The 15933-nt window shown below is 41.1% G+C and overlaps 2 protein-coding genes across 3 annotated transcripts in view; both read left to right on the forward strand.

Moving 5' to 3' along the window:
- Positions 1-10217, forward strand: part of megf8 (multiple EGF-like-domains 8) — a 29246-nt gene extending 19029 nt beyond the window's left edge. Inside the window, exons 33-44 of the mRNA XM_082149185.1 lie at positions 126-261; positions 381-612; positions 690-816; positions 1201-1411; positions 2604-2818; positions 2909-3104; positions 3642-3810; positions 3901-4093; positions 4611-4781; positions 4877-5007; positions 6491-6623; positions 6713-10217. Coding sequence (XP_082005311.1) covers positions 126-261; positions 381-612; positions 690-816; positions 1201-1411; positions 2604-2818; positions 2909-3104; positions 3642-3810; positions 3901-4093; positions 4611-4781; positions 4877-5007; positions 6491-6623; positions 6713-8197 — 3399 coding nt within the window. The 3' untranslated portion in view covers positions 8198-10217. The remainder of the gene's footprint in view (positions 1-125; positions 262-380; positions 613-689; positions 817-1200; positions 1412-2603; positions 2819-2908; positions 3105-3641; positions 3811-3900; positions 4094-4610; positions 4782-4876; positions 5008-6490; positions 6624-6712) is intronic.
- Positions 10218-10604: 387 nt separating this feature from the next.
- LOC309483375 (uncharacterized protein) lies at positions 10605-15662 on the forward strand. Of its 2 annotated transcripts, XM_082149193.1 has the most exons (3): positions 10605-10938; positions 11481-11976; positions 12864-15662. In XM_082149193.1, exons 2-3 carry the CDS (start codon positions 11496-11498, stop codon positions 14264-14266), a joined length of 1884 nt encoding a protein of 627 aa, XP_082005319.1. In that variant the 5' UTR covers positions 10605-10938; positions 11481-11495; the 3' UTR covers positions 14267-15662. The 2 variants fall into 2 exon arrangements, with proteins under 2 accessions (XP_082005319.1, XP_082005318.1); XM_082149192.1 differs by having other exon boundaries at positions 10605-11976.
- Positions 15663-15933: the final 271 nt, after the last annotated feature.

Below are 15933 nucleotides of genomic sequence, written 5' to 3' on the forward strand. Positions count from 1 at the left end.
AAAGCCAAATTGAGGTCAGAATGATGTATGTAAAAGCAGTTGGTAGATTACACTTAGATTAGCAGTTGGTAGATTACAATTAGAAATGATAGATGACACTCTTTTTTTCTTTTTTTTTTCTCCAGCCTCTCTCTCGTTTCTTCCATGCTGCGGCCTTAATGAAGGACACCATGGTAATTGTAGGAGGCAGGACAGGGGAAGAGGATTACAGTAACACAGTTTCTCTCTATCAGATCAACTGTAACACATGGATACAGCCAGGTAACAGTTACAAGTATCTGGATCCAGTATATTAATTATACACTTGTTAGCACTAGTTCAAATGGTGTGGGAAGGTTTCACTTTGTTTTTTAAGGCCTTTTCTTGTCCCATTTCTCTAGTGTCCTCGGTGGGAGAACCTGTAAACCGTTCAGTTTCCTTGGCGATGACTGGGTGGGGTGGTCGCCTGTTCCTGTCTGGAGGTTTTAACGGAGTGACTCTAGGGCGGCTTTTGACTCTTTCCCTGCCCACTGACCCTTGCATCCTTTTGCCTACTCCTGAGGCCTGTAACAGCAGTACTGGCAGCTGTGTGTGGTGCCGAGGCACCTGTGCTTCATCGGACACTGCAGAAAGGTATTAAAGGAACTAGTAGTATCTTAATTTACAGTAGGCGATTGTGGGTACCAGAACTCTCTTTCTCTTTTTCACAGATTGGGTTGTACCATTGGTCAGTCTACCTGTTTTCCTACTCCTCGTTCTCCTGATCAGTGTCGCAGACTTAAGACTTGCAGTGAGTGTCTGGCCCGCCACCCTAAAACATTTTCCAGCCCGATGCAGGTAAGATCATCACATCACAAGCCAAAGTATTTCAAGACGAGCTATTTAGTAAATACACTACATAGCCAAATAGTACCTAATTAACAGGTTTGGCAAGGCCTTTTAATTTCAGTAAAAACAAATCATATAGTGGGTTTTGGGTGGGTTTTTGTCTTGTATGCTCACATTTATTCCTGTCTTTTGCAAGGCACTGTATTTGTGCATAATGGGATGTTTGTTTATAAAGCCTAAAGGAAACATATATTACTTACTGACCTAACACTTTTGAATTGTAGTGTACATATGGTCACAATTTCAAAGATCAAGAAGAAAAGTACAAAACATTTAGTGTTAAAGCCAATCTTAGAATTGGAAAAATGGCATGAAATTCTCTTCATCTTTTAGCCTGCTCTGCAGTGTAAGTGGTGCACAAACTGTCCCGAGGGTGCATGTATCAGCAGCTTAGTAAGTTGCACATCAGAGCACGACTGCAGGATAAACCAGAGAGAGATCTTCCTGTCCAGTAACTGCACTGAGACCAGCTGTGAGGCGTCTGACTGCCCCAAATGCACAGCTTCTGGGAAATGCATGTGGACACGCCAGTTCAAACGCACAGGTGAGAGTGACCACACAATGAGGAACAGTGATTCTACGGAGCCCCTAAGGGGACATGCTGATGGAAAAAATATGAGATGGGTGGAACAATTATTATGTAACTTTATTATTATGTTATATAACCCAATATATATTACTAAAATAAAAGTTTTGCATTCCCCCATCAAATGAGCCAATGCAAAGTTTATCTTGGCAACTCCAGATTTAAACGTCTCTTTATACAAATATCAGCAAAACTGCTTGTAGTTAAAGGGTTAGTTCGCCCCAAAATTAAAATTCTGTCAGTAATTACTCACCCTCATGTTGTTCCAACCCCGTACGACTTTCGTTCATCTTCGGAACACAAATTAAGATTTTTTTTTTATGAAATCTGAGAGCTGGCTCACTCCTTCATAGGCTGCTAGGTAATTTCATCTGCCGGCCCAGAAAACTTAGTTAAGACATCGTTAAAATAGTCCAAGTGACTACAGTGGCTCAAGTGGCTTAAGTTTATAAAACGACGAGAATACTTTTTGTGCGCAAAACCCCGCAAAAATAATGACTTTATTCAACTATTCATTTTTTTTGTGTGGGCCTCTGAGTGAGTTCACGAGAGCGCCACGAATCATGCGCGAAAACTGAGAAGATGGTGCTTGCAATCATTTGATGGGAAAGTGTGAAAGGTAAGCCATTCATTTTGCGGCATTGGTAAGGCACTTTTATGTTTTCTCTTTGGTTTCTCACGATTCGGACATCCAGGAAATGCACACTTTAGAACCATTTTATACACTACATCGAGACCCATCTGCGTCATCTTCTCAGTTCTCGCGCATGCGCCGTGGCGCTCTCGTGAACTCACATCAGAGGCCCACACGGAAGAAAATGAATAGTTGAATAAAGTCGTTTTTTTGTTTTTTTTCACAAAAAGTATTCTCGCCGCTTGATAAACTTAAGGTTGAGCCACTGTAGTCACTTGGACTATTTCAACGATGTCTTTACTAACTTTTCCTGGCCGGCAGATGCAATTACCTAGCAGCCTATGAAGGAGTGAGCCAGCTCTCAATTTCATCAAAAAATATCTTAATTTGTGTTCCGAAGATGAACGAAAGTCTTTCTGGGTTGGAACAACATGATAGTGAGTAATTACTGATGGAATTTTCACTTTTGGGTGAACTAACCATTTAATATTTTTTACTTTTGGTTTAACCGTCCAGGAGAGACCAGACGTATCCTGAGCGTAAATCCAACATACGACTGGACGTGTTTCAGCTACGCCTTGCTTAACGTGTCTCCCATGCAAGTGGAGTCCTCTCCACCAATGCCTTGTCCTGAACCCTGCCATGAAATCAAAACCTGCAACCATTGTTTAAGCTCCCGTGGCTCTGATGGAGGCTGGCAGCGCTGTGTATGGAGCATGGCACTGCAGCAGGTAATGTTTTCGCGAAGTTATTTCTAACTTGATGATTTTCTACAAGGAATTCGACCCGCAACCTTGTCATCTGTCATCTTTTTTCTCCAGTGCATGAGTCCCTCCTTTGTTCCGTTGCGCTGTGAGGCGGGTCAGTGCGGCCGTTTGCTCACGGATGAAGATTCCTGCTCTCCCCAGTGCTTCCAGCTTACTCAGTGCTCCCAATGCATTTCCAGGCCACAGTGTGGGTGGTGTGCTGCCCGTGGTGGTAATGGGGCAGGACGCTGTCTTCAGGGAGGGCTGAATGGTAAATGTCTTTATGTCTTTATGTCTTTCTGCAGATTCAGCTTTTGAATCACGTAAAAATGGATGACACTGAATTTATTCATAAGGTATAAATCTTTTAGAGGCCTGCTGTATTCAGTTTATCAAAATATCCCTGCCGGGGTATGGAAAGGGAGAGACCTGGTTTTGCTGTCATTGTACAAAAGTATTGGAGCACTCATTGCCGTGATTGACCTGTAAGACTCAAGTATTCAAGAGAAATCTGTAGAGTTCAATAGTTGTCCACTTTTTCAGCAGCCTTGGTATTTTCCCCATTGGGATTTTTAACAACGTTTTTTTTTTTTTAAGAGTTAGAAGCTACAAACCAAACCAACCAGCTAAGAGCTGAACCACAACATTGGGGGCAACTGTGACTTTTACTTCCAGAAACTGACTTTTGCACTATGTTTAGACCCAACATCCCTCTCTAGACAACTTCTGAACTGTTACACCTCACCTATTTCACTTGTTTATCTATTTTTCTATGGGATTAAAACTTAATTGTCTTCCTACTCTGCAGGCGTGAGTGAGCCTCTGTGCCCACAGTGGAACAGTAGCTGGTCCTTCCTGCACTGCCCAGAGGAGGACGAGTGTGCCAATGGACATCACCACTGTAATATCACTCAAGACTGCCATGATCAGCCTGAAGGCTACCACTGCACATGCAGACAGGGCTACGTACTAAGCAGGTATTTTCAACAGCTTTCATTCTCAAACAGTATCATTGACCTTCCAGTGGTTGAGTAGTTAATGTATGTTTTTCTCTCTCTTTTTCTCAGTGTGTCGGGTCAGTGTGAGCCAGTGTGCGCTCAAGGCTGTGTTAATGGGACCTGTGTGTTTCCAGGAGTCTGTCAGTGTCACTTTGGGTTTGTCGGGGAAAACTGCTCCTCTCAGTGCCGCTGTAACAAACACAGTAACTGTAAAAGCATCTCTCAGCTGGACACCTGTCTAGAGTGCAAGAATAACACAAAGGTAATAAGAAGGTTCAAGGGGTTTTTTGTTGTTGGTGGGTTTTTTTTGTTGTTGCCATGAATAGATCCTTATAAGAATTATTGCCTTTTGTTTTACATAATCATACAAAAGTTTGGGGTTGGTAAGGTTGTTTTTTTTGGGGGGGGGTTTTTATGTTGAAAGAACACTTCATCAGTGCTGCATTTATTTCATCAAAAATACAATAAAGCAGTAATATTATGAAATATTATTACAATTTAAAATATTTTCTAATTGAATATATTTTAATATGTATAATTTATTCCTATGATGGCAAAACTAAGTTTTTAGCAGTCATTACTCCAGTGTCACATGATCCTTCAGAAATCATTCTAATACACTGATTTACAGTTAAAAGTAGTTGTGCTGCTTAATATTTTTGCTTTTTTTAAAGGTTCTTTGATTAATAGAATCATTTGTAACAATTTAAATGTCTTTACTGTTACTTTTTATCAATTTAATTTGCCATTGCTGAATAAAAGTCTTTTTTTCTTATTAGGGTCAGCACTGTGAAAAGTGTAAGCCCTTGTTTGTGGGCTCAGCAGTGGGAGGTGGGATGTGTCGCCCATGTCGCGAGTTCTGCAGAGGGAACAGCGATGTATGTCTGTCCAAAGACGAGCATCGGAGGGCAGTGGAAAATCCCAAAGACTATCCACTGGACCGTGACAGCGTAAGCAGTGTTTAGGAGATCTGTTCTCTCTGTATGCAGTTGATAAAGTTTTGTTGCAGGGCCTGAGTCCTTCTTTGTATACTTATGCTTCTTAGATTGAACAATGGGCAACAGAGGGCCCTACTGAGGACAATGCTGTGTGTGTGAGCTGTCAGAACAACAGTGTCGGGGATAAATGTGAGAGCTGCTTCAGTGGCTACTTCCTGCTGCAAGGGAAGTGTGAGAAGTGAGTGGATCAGAAAATTAGCATTGTCTGTTATTGTTCTCTTATATTTCATTAGATATTTGTCATGCTTGTATTCTTGTGAGAAAGTAGAATGCACTATATATAATGTGCAATGTATGCAGATTTTTGTTGCTGTTGTATGCATAGAAAACCTGAAAGGATGTTTAGACTTTTTAAATGTGCAGTAAAACTACAGTAAACTGTTGCAATGCTCTTGACTTGGAAGCATTGTCTTTTATGATTTTTAAGCATATCCCTTGACTCATTAGCCCCTTTCACACAGCAATCCCAGTAAATTACAGAACAATTTCCCCATTAAATACACAAATATGCTGTTCACACAAGCAATGGCATTCAGTCTTTTTACTGGTAAGATACCATTCACACATCAGTACTAAAATACCGGTAAACTCTTGATGTCAATCATTGGAAATTACCTTTAAATACTGAGGCGTTTTCTTCATCCACCAGAGCTTTATGATTGGCCTAAAGCAACCTTTTTACGTCAGCACATTCTGACCTCATGTGCTCATACCGGTAATCTTCATTCTTTGTTCACACACAGCATCATACCAGCAATTTACTGGTAATGTTACAACTTCTCATACCGGGAAATTGCCAGAACTGATTTACCGGTATTTTTGAAAAGGTCCTGTTCACACAATCTCTTAATGGTAATTTACCAGTAAAACCTCTGTGTGAAAGGTGCTATTATTTAATTTGACTGCCAAAAGACAGCCAGCAGCCATATCACCCTGTAGCCCAAGACTGGTTGCCCACTGAAGCTAAGCAGGGCTGAGCCTGGTTAGTACCTGGATGGGAGACCTCCTGGGGAAAAACAGGTTGCTGCTGGAAGAGGTGTTAGTGAGGCCAGCAGGGGGCGCTCACCCTGTGGTCTGTGTGGGTCCTAACACCCCAGTGTAGTGACGGGGACACTATACTGCCAAAAGAGCACCGTCCTTCGGATGAGACGTTAAACCGAGGTCCTGACTCTCTGTGGTCATTAAAAATCCCAGGATGTCCTTCGAAAAAGACTAGGGGTGTAACCCCGGCATCCTGGCCAAATTTGCCCCTTGGCCTCTGTCGATCATGGCCTCCTAATCATCCTCATATACTGATTGGCTTCATCACTGTCTCCTCTCCACCAGTAAGCTGGTGTGTGGTGAGCGTTCTGGCGCAATATGGCTGCCGTCGCATCATCCAAGTGGATGCTGCACATTGGTGGTGGTTGAGGAGATTCCCCCTTCTATGTAAAGCGCTTTGAGGTCTCAGAAAAAGCGCTATATAAATGTAACGAATTATTATTATTATTATTAAAAGTTAGCGCATGCTTACTCTAGAATTAAAAAAAAAGTTGGCAGTTGTCTACCATGTTAGAGATAAGAGAATGACTCAATCTTAAGGTTTTTAAAAGTAACTTTGTAAAAAATACAACGTTTCTGATCCAGTTAGACTTCCATTCTTTTCTATTGCTTGCTTGTAGATGTCAGTGTAACGCCCATGCAGACACCTGTAATGAACATGATGGCACTGGCTGTCCTTGTCAGAACAACACAGAAACTTCATCCTGTCTGAGCAGCCCACAGAATGACCGCAAAGAGTGTTACAGACAACAGGTAATGGCCAATTCATTACAACCAATGACATTTTATTCTGTATTTCACAAATAAGACCTTGCATGCATTAATCCTATTTGTGCTTCTAGTGCGCCAAGTGCAAAGATTCATTCAATGGCAATCCAGTAAATGGGCGGCAGTGCTACCGGCAGTTCAACGTGGACAGTGAGTGCTGCTTCGATCCCACGTCACAGGTCAACTGCTTCCATGAGCCCAACATCCGCAATCTGCTCATGGGCCGCACAGTGTTCTTTTCTGCCCAGCCCAAGTTCACTAACGTGGATATCCGTGTCACCATTGACGTTACATTTGGAGAGGTCGAGGTCTACGTATCCAACTCTCATGACACCTTCATTGTGGAGGTAGACCGCCAGACGGGCGTGCATACAATCAAGATTGAGGACGAGGCTACCTCTGCGACCGCTTCACGGGGAGAAAAGGAGGTTCCTCTCGCCCCACCGTCGCCCATGAAGGTGTTTGCGAACTCCTCGTCGGCATTACTCGGCACTCTGCAGTCTACAAAGTCACAAGGTACAGATCGTGAGGTGCGGGAAGAACGAACCGAAGGTCTCATAACCTACATCACCGTATGGAAGCCACAGACGGTATTAATCGTACGCAGTGTACGGGACCGCGTTGTCATCACCTTCCCGCACGAAGTGCACTCGCTCAAGTCCAGCCGTTTCTATATCGCCCTACGCGGCGTGGGCACGGAGACCCATAACGGAGAGTCTCAAGGCCTCCTCTTTCTACGACAGGACCAGGCCCACATTGACCTCTTTGTCTTTTTCTCTGTCTTCTTCTCCTGCTTCTTCCTCTTCCTGTCCGTCTGCGTGCTACTCTGGAAAGTCAAGCAGTTCTTAGACTTCCGCAGAGAGCAGCGACGCCACATTCAAGAGATGACCAAGATGGCCTCTCGCCCGTTCGCCAAACTCACCGTCTTTCTGGAGCCAGAGGAGCCGCAGCTGGTTTACTTGCCCTCTGCCGGAGGGGGCAGCGCCGTATCCCTGGCCCAGGTCCGGACAGGCAAGCTTGGTGGCATGGTGATGGGCCAGAGGGGACGACCTGGGGCTTTGTCCTACAAACACGACCCCAGCACAGGCACTACCATTCACCTCCACCACCACCACCATCTCGCTTTGAGTGGAGGCACCAACGGACAGCACCTTCCCCTGCACTACCTGAACGCTCACCACTATGCGCCCAGCTCTACGGCCAACCCGACCTCGCATCACCACCACCATCATCCGTCCTCGCATGGCAGCTACCAGCATTTCTGCCGCTCCGACCCCTTCCTTTCTCAACTCATGGGTTTTTCATACTCGTCCTTCAAAGTCGGACCAATCACTCTGGAGCCCACAGACGACGGGATGGCAGGGGTGGCCACTGTGCTCATACAGCTGCCAGGAGGCATCCTTGCACCCAACCGGGCCTGCTTGGGTTCGGCGCTCGTCACTTTGCGACAGAATTTGCAGGAGTACTGTGGACATGGTGGAGCAGGAACGCACCCTGGTGCTGGGGGGGGCCGAAAAGGCTTGCTGGGCCACCAGCATCTAACCACCATGGCCATGTGAGGAGAACGTAATGAGATGGGAAATGAATGGGAGAAAGATATTGAAAAGGAAAAAAAAACAATCAAGGGAGTTTTCATGAGCAAGAAAAGGAAGGACAAAGGAAGTTGCAGAGATTTCAAAGGGACCGTTTACCCCAAATGTGAAAATTCTGTCAGCATTTGCTCACCCTTATGTTGTTACAGGAATTACTTTTTTGTCCATGCAATTAAAGTAAAAAACAGAAAGACAGCAAAAGAAAATGAAATTGTACCCCATTGACTTTCATTGTATGGACAAAAAACACTCCAAAATATCTTCTGTTGTGTTCCACTGAAGAAAACATACAAGTTTTGAATGACATAAAGGTGAGTAAATGACCCATTTTCAAGGTAAACTATCCCTTTCGTTTTGGTTTAGTTTGTTGGGGCTACAAAAGGGATGTATTTATTACAGGAGAGAAAAAAGGTAAATCATTGGAAATGTGATTTGTACATATACTGTAATTAATTAAGTGTTGTTTACTTGTTTATCACTCCTAACAAGCTCCTATATTGACTTAAGGCAGCAACCTTTATGCAATGCCCTACTTTTATCTCCATGCTTTACTGCGTCCTATATATACACTACTGAAATTAGCTCTACAAGACGATGACAACGGCATGACATATCAACTGGTGAAAAAGTTGTCTTTGCAGCTGAACCAATGTGCTTTATATTTTCATGTGACAATCTGAACTGCCATCCAAACCAAGAGACGGTGCAACATGTCCGCTTGAATGTGCAAAACTTTGATTGTCTGCAAAAAACGTGGACAAATGTTGTAAAAAATGTAGTTGTGATGCTTTTGTTACTGGTATTTTGTCATGGCTGTGATTGATTGATGCTTCCTGTAATATAGCAGATTTGAATCTAGTCAATAGGTCAATAGTTTCATGGTGAGCCATTGGCTTTTTTTATATACATATTGATTCAGACTGAAGATGCATTTCAGACTGTCAATCAACAGCTTACATGTCCTTTTTGTTTGCATTGATGAAATGCCTTTACTCACTTTGCCTTGACAAGACGTTTTGTATTAAATTTAGGACTGAATTTCTAATTGAGTTTAGGCCATTAATCTTTAGTGCTGCAATTGTGAGTTTTATGAAGGAATAAACTGATTAACCAAGGGCCCATGCAGAAAAGTAAAAAAAAAAGAATAAAAAAATCACATTGTGTAGGAAATGAAGGATACTATTTTCTTTTTTTTTCTGTTCCCTCCTTACACTACTTCGGTTTCAACAACTGTTGAATATTTTATATTACTTTAATCTTTGTAGGACAGTGGGATGATCAGTTCAATTTTATTGCCCAATCTGGGTTGCTGCAGCATTCTGTCATGTTTAGCCTGATGTATGAGATCTGTTGAACAAAAAGTGCAATGGAAATTTTAAACCTAAAGTGTAGTATGCTCCTGGTGAGAAACTACAAGGTAATAAAATAAAGAGAAGAAAATACTACAGTTAGCTCTTTACATGTATGATAGTTCTTGGTGTTTGTATTGCCATTTATATGGAGTCATTATTGTTTTGCTTATTTGTTGTTTTTTGTTTTGAGGATGGACTGTTATTTTCCACTGTGTTCTGACTGGTATTTATGTAGGTTGATGTAGAAAGTTACATTTTCTCTTTTTTTTCCTTTTTCTCTTTTCTTGTCTGTCTTTTTGTTTTGTTTTTTGAGAATTGAAGCGTCCTGGTGAATTATAAGATACTATGAAAAGTGTTCATTTGACATAATGGTTATTTAATGTAAATAATATAAACATAACAGGAGAAGCCATATGTTTATCTCAGATGCTGCAGCACAAGGGATAAAGCAATCTTCAGCTGACAATTGGTTATTTTGTTATTTGGTCATTAAATCAGGTTTGAATAGGGTAAAGAAAGTTTTGTGTTCTATTCAGTCATTTCCAAATGCTTTTGCAGCTTTTTCTGTGGTTGATGCACATGCCTTTGATGCTTAACAGCAGTTTGTCCATAATAAAATATCATTCATTAATTAACAGGGTTTGTTGTGTTGGTTTTATTCCTGACTTTAAACTTTCTTCTTATAAAAATGTGATGTGCTATAAAAAAAATGACTCGCTGTGTGGAAGAAAAAACAGTAACTGCACATTTGATAAAATTGTAGCTATGATTAAAATTGGGTCTCTTACACAGTGATCTTTCCTGTAATATATTGATTAGGTTATATTATGATTAACGTTAGATGCGTAGAAAACGGTGTGAAAATGTACCTCAAAGCATTTTTTATCATCATTTTTTTATTTATTAAGTTTAAAATGTATTTTATTTGGGAATAAGTCTTTTAAATGTCTTTTTTTTTTATTTAAAGAGAGAATAAATACAAAACAAGCGTTCACGAACTTTTATTTTGAAACCGCTACCGCGTTTACCTTATTTTGAAATGTATCATCGTTGCTGGCTTTACATTGATATTATCTATAACCAGTATCGTTTTAACGTATTTCAGGCCTGGACTCAATCGCAAACTGCGTTATGTCCCTGAGAGCTAAACTCCTAATCTCCTAGTATAAGTAGACGTGTTGTTGGTGTCATTTTAGGGGTGGATGGATGTACAAGACGCCTGTTTAAGGTGTAGGATGCTGTACACTAAAGGCTGTCAGTGTCAAAATCCTTTAGACAACCAACACAATCTTCAGTACAATCGGATTTTCATTGCCGCCTAAATGCAACCGATTAACTAAAGGTTTAGTATTTGCGGTAAGATGATTCTGTGCTTTACTTGAGTCAGTACGACCCTCATGTTTACATCTGCATGTCTGCAACCAGCTAATACTCTCACTGTCACATTAGCTATATGAACCTCCATGATTAAATATGCCTGGTGGTGGTTTCCTGGTATTAGTAGGTGTCCCAGCCTGGTCAGGCAGTCTTCTTGGCTGGTTTTAGAGGAGTCTTGCACACTTTTCAGCTGGTCTGACTGAGAGACCAGTAAACACATGCTTGGCCATATGGGAAACCAGACAGACCAGTTTGTACAGACTGTTAGACCTCCTTTAACCAGCTACCATGTTCCAAAACATAGATTTTTCAGCTAAATTTTGTTCATATCCAGATGCTTTACTTCCTACTGGAATCTGAGATTGGAGAACAGAAACATCAACCTATCAGTTTGGGTGATAATTTAAAAGAAGAAATTGTACTTATAATAGTAATAATATCATAGTATTTATGCTATTCCAGGTATTTCTTGTAAGTAAAACTATAGACTATATTATTGTCCTTCCCAAATATTTCTTTAGGTTGTGCACAAGAAGATGAAAGCTAACATGTTAAAGAAAAGAATGTTATCCAGACAAAAGAAAATTGCCAAACAGCTGCAAAATGTTGATAAAGAGCCATTGCCATCAAATAGTGATGGCATCAGTATCGACACGGATAAAACCAAAACATCTAATGACACTCAGGACTGTGTTATGGACGCCTGTCCTGAGGTCACACAGATGAGGCCAGAACAAGAAGAGCTGGAGGCTTTGGGAGTCCTAACGGTGTCATCTGAACAACAGAAGCTACAGCCTCATCCTCCTGCTTTCAGAGCATTCGTTCCAAAGACAGAACCAGACTATGTCCCCTTAAACCCACCCAGTTTTCAGGTCAAAACTGAGCCTGGCATTTATGAAGTGCTGCAGAGAGAGTCTGCCTTGATTGTGAAGGAGGAAAATGAGAGTTGGAAGGAAGTGAAGCTTGAGACACCAGATGAAATCTCTGTGGGTGCTTCTGGCCTGGAGAAAAACACAGGTAATTGATTTATTTAATAAGCCCTGGTCCTATAATTTACAAAAATGTACAAAATGTGGAGACATGCGTCTTTTTTAATTTTTTTATTAGTTTAGTTTGGGTGATAGTATAGTTTAATGTTCTTCAAGTGTTTTTTAGAGCTTATCTATTTTTTACTTTAGTATTTTCATTTTAATAGTAATTATTTTAGTATTTTTATGCTGCCAAAGTTAGTGTGTGGTAAATTGTATAATTTACATAGTGTTATCTGGTGGCATATTCGTGTTTGATGAAGGCTGGTTATACAATTTTCCCATAAATAAGTAATAAACTAATAATGTAAATATTTAATTTGATGCAATGAAATTAAATAACAATTGATTATTGCTCAAATTGACATTTTATTTAGATTTTATTTTTTAAATAAAAGTTAATGGATGTATTTAAATTTATTTTCAGTTCCTTCAATTATGCAAGTTTTTACTTCAATCTACATTTTCATTGAGTTTCTGACAGTGAACCCTTCCTGTTAGTGACATGGTTTAATGAAGGTGGGTTATACAATTTGCCCCGTATCAAAAATGGATACCGACTGTATAAACTTGTTATAATGAAGTTAACAATAATTGGATAATGATGAATAAAAATAAATAAATGTAACATTTATTAAAAAAATATAGACAAAAAATGTAGTGCTATTTTAGATAGTTTTTGAGTTAAGAAAATTTATTGATTTAGTTTCAGTTCTTCCAGTTATATATGCGTTGATTTCAGTCTATGTTTTTGTTGTTGTTTTCATTAATATTAATAACACTGCCTGTTAATTGATTTGAGATCATAACCTAAACCTAAGAAGACTTGACATTTGACCTTCGAGTTCTTTTTTCTGTCTCTTTTTCCCTTCACAGCTTCTTCCTCTCTGGTTTTTCCTTGCCCCCATTGCACTGTGACTTTCACTGAGTTTACCTACCTGGACAAACACCTCAAATGGTGCCATCAAGGTGAATATCTGGCTTGGGTAAAAAAACACAAAGTCTACAACTGCTCTAAAATATCCTCTGGGATGCTCAGCTGCTCGTCATGTCACTATCGGTTCTTCTCTCAGAGGCAGCTGGAGACCCACGTGCGCAAGGCCCACCTTCCCACGCCCAAACCCACCCGAAAGCGTTACACCTGCCCGCAGTGTGATCGGAGCTTCGATTACATCGGTAACCTGCAAAACCACTGCCGCCGATGCCATGGCTTAGCCACGGTGTGTAAAGATGGACATATTAGCTGTGCCGCATGCGGAAAAAGCTTTGCCGGAGTCTGGGGTCTCGGACCACATCACTGCCACGAAGAGGACGAGAAGAAACCCACGGTGGGTGTCGACGAACCCGTTTGCACGGACCGTGGCTACTTGTGCCGAGATTGTGGAAAGAACTGCTCCACGCTTCAATGTCTGACGATACACAAACGTACTCACACGGGCGAGAAGCCGTGCGTCTGCGGAGACTGCGGCCGTAGGTTCATTGATATGGGGAGCCTGCGGAAGCACAAAGTCATCCACACAGGGATCCGGCCGTTCAAGTGCCCCGAATGCGATAAAGAGTTCGCCAGGATGGGCCACCTTAGATGCCATCTGCGAACCCACACGGGGGAAAGGCCGTACCAGTGCCCCCAATGCGGGATGAGTTTCAGCCACCGATCGACGCTTCGTATCCACCAAGACGTTCACTCCAAAGAAAAAGCATTTCCGTGCCCCGACTGCGGCAAAACATTCTCTGCTCTGAGGTACGTGAAGGTCCACCAAAGGGCGCACAACTCCGAGCGAATGCTGCAGTGCAGAGAGTGCACAAAGACATTTACACGGGAGGACGTGCTCAAGAAACACCTGCGCATTCACACGGGCGAGCGGCCGTACTACTGTAACGTCTGCAGCAAGCGCTTCGTCCGTATCCAACACCTGAAGAACCACATGCGCACGCACACTGGCGAGAAACCATACCGCTGCGAGCAGTGCGGCTCCAGCTACGCCCAATCCGGCGATCTGACCAAACACATGAGGAGACACACGGGGGAAAAACCCTACGCCTGTTCTGACTGCGACCGTCGCTTCAACAACTCGGGCGACCTCAGCAAGCACAGGCGCAGCCACACGGGCCACAGACCCTACAAGTGTACGGAGTGCGGGAAATGTTTTCTTCTGCCCCAGCACCTGAAGTTACACAAGCAAACGCACACGGGCGAGAGGCCTTACAGCTGCCCGCGGTGTCTCCGCACCTTCACTCGCTCACATCATCTTTCTCAACACATGGAAAAGCATATATGAGGATAAGGAGTCTGCACCATTTCTGTTTCATTTGGGGAAATGGATTGGGTGTTTATTGATGAATTGGAAATTAGTTTACTTCTTAAAAGTATCTGAATCCAGGTGCATAGTCTTCCTTTCTGGACTGCCCTTAAAGGGATAGTTCACCCGAAAATGAAAATTCTCACCCTCAAGTTGTTCCAGACCTGTATGAATTTCTATTTCTGCTGAACACAAAAGTAGATCTTTTGAAGATTATATGTAACCAAACAGTTGATGGGTTCCATTGATTATGGAAGTCAATGGGACCCATCAACTGTTTGGTTACTGACATTCTTCAAAATATCTTATTTTGTGTTTCGCAGAAATAGAAATTCATACAGGTTTGGAATGACATGAGGGTGAGTAAAGGATGACAGAATTTTCATTTTTGGGTGAACTATCCCTTTAAAGGTTTAGCATATAGTTATTTTGCATGCTCAACTCCATTGGAGACATTATGAATAGAATGAATGCCTTACATTTATGTTTGTTAGTTTGGGAATTTAATCTGGAAAAAAAATACCAGAAAAACAGTGCTTTGGCTTCAATGTATCTATTTAAAGGTGTTGGCAGCACTGTAGATTAAATTGTAAAATTATTTAAAGTTCATATTTAACCATTTGAAGACACTGTTGGTTCATAATAATGAACAAGAATATATATATACAAAAAAAAAAAAACTGCTGTGGCATAATAATAATCTATGAGCTTTATGATGGAAGCATTTAAAGGCTGCATCATCTATAAATTGAGGTCAAAATGACTTTTTGCTCAACACTCGAGTCATCTGAAAATATGATTAAAAGATGAATGAGGCACATGTTGTTGCCAACTAAGTGTAAAAGCAGTTGTGTTAATATAAAAGTGACTTAAAGTGATAAAAGTCATCTTTTAATATGTTCAGATGCCTTGTGTAAAGCAAAAAAGCAATTTTGTCTTTACTATCCTAATGCTTTATGGAGGGCACTGTATATCTACCTTTGTGTGCTGAATTTTCATCAAGTAAATACTGTAATGATTTGGTTATTTTACAGTTTATTGTTGTAGTTGATCCTAAAATCCTTCCATTTATTGTTACTGTTCAATGCCAAAGTATTTCGAATGTAAGATAATTTAAAAATGATTATTGTGGCTAGTTAAGATGAGTTTATGGCCTGAAGCACTGATAACTTGGTCATACTGATGTAATATAAAAATCAGTATGAAGCTCTATGATATAAGTTCATGATTTTTCTGTTAATTTAGAAATATATGACTTGTGACTGTTCGCTAAAATTTACTCAGTGGTTTCGTCATTGTATTGGCTTGAACTGTGCATCTGAAACTGTATTCGTCTTATCTTAAATAAAGAGTAAAATACAATATACTAACCATGGCCATTTTGTCGAAAACATTGTCTTTTTGTCTTTCCTTCTCAGCTTGTGCAGAAACTACCAAAGCATTGTCGCAGTCTGTGCAAACGCTTAAAGCCAATAGATGGATCACTTGGTCAAAGGGCCCGAACAGGTCTGCTTCAGTCAATGTTGGGGGAATAGCCCTATTATTTTTATGTCTGCGATTACGAGGACAACAGCGTGACTGGTGCACCAACACAGATAACAAAGATGTATTTAGGGCTAAATAATATTGAGTCTACCTTTGTTTAA

The sequence above is a fragment of the Leuciscus leuciscus genome, assembly GCF_965113295.1.
Source record: "Leuciscus leuciscus genome assembly, chromosome: 20".
NCBI lineage: Eukaryota > Metazoa > Chordata > Actinopteri > Cypriniformes > Leuciscidae > Leuciscus > Leuciscus leuciscus.

Excerpts from the sequence above, each read along its gene's own strand:
- LOC309483375 (XM_082149192.1), top strand. The coding sequence starts at position 11,496 with ATGAAAGCTAACATGTTAAAGAAAAGAATGTTATCCAGACAAAAGAAA. Across the intron at positions 11,977-12,863 it reads TGGCCTGGAGAAAAACACAG|CTTCTTCCTCTCTGGTTTTT; the intron begins GTAATTGATTTA and ends TTCCCTTCACAG.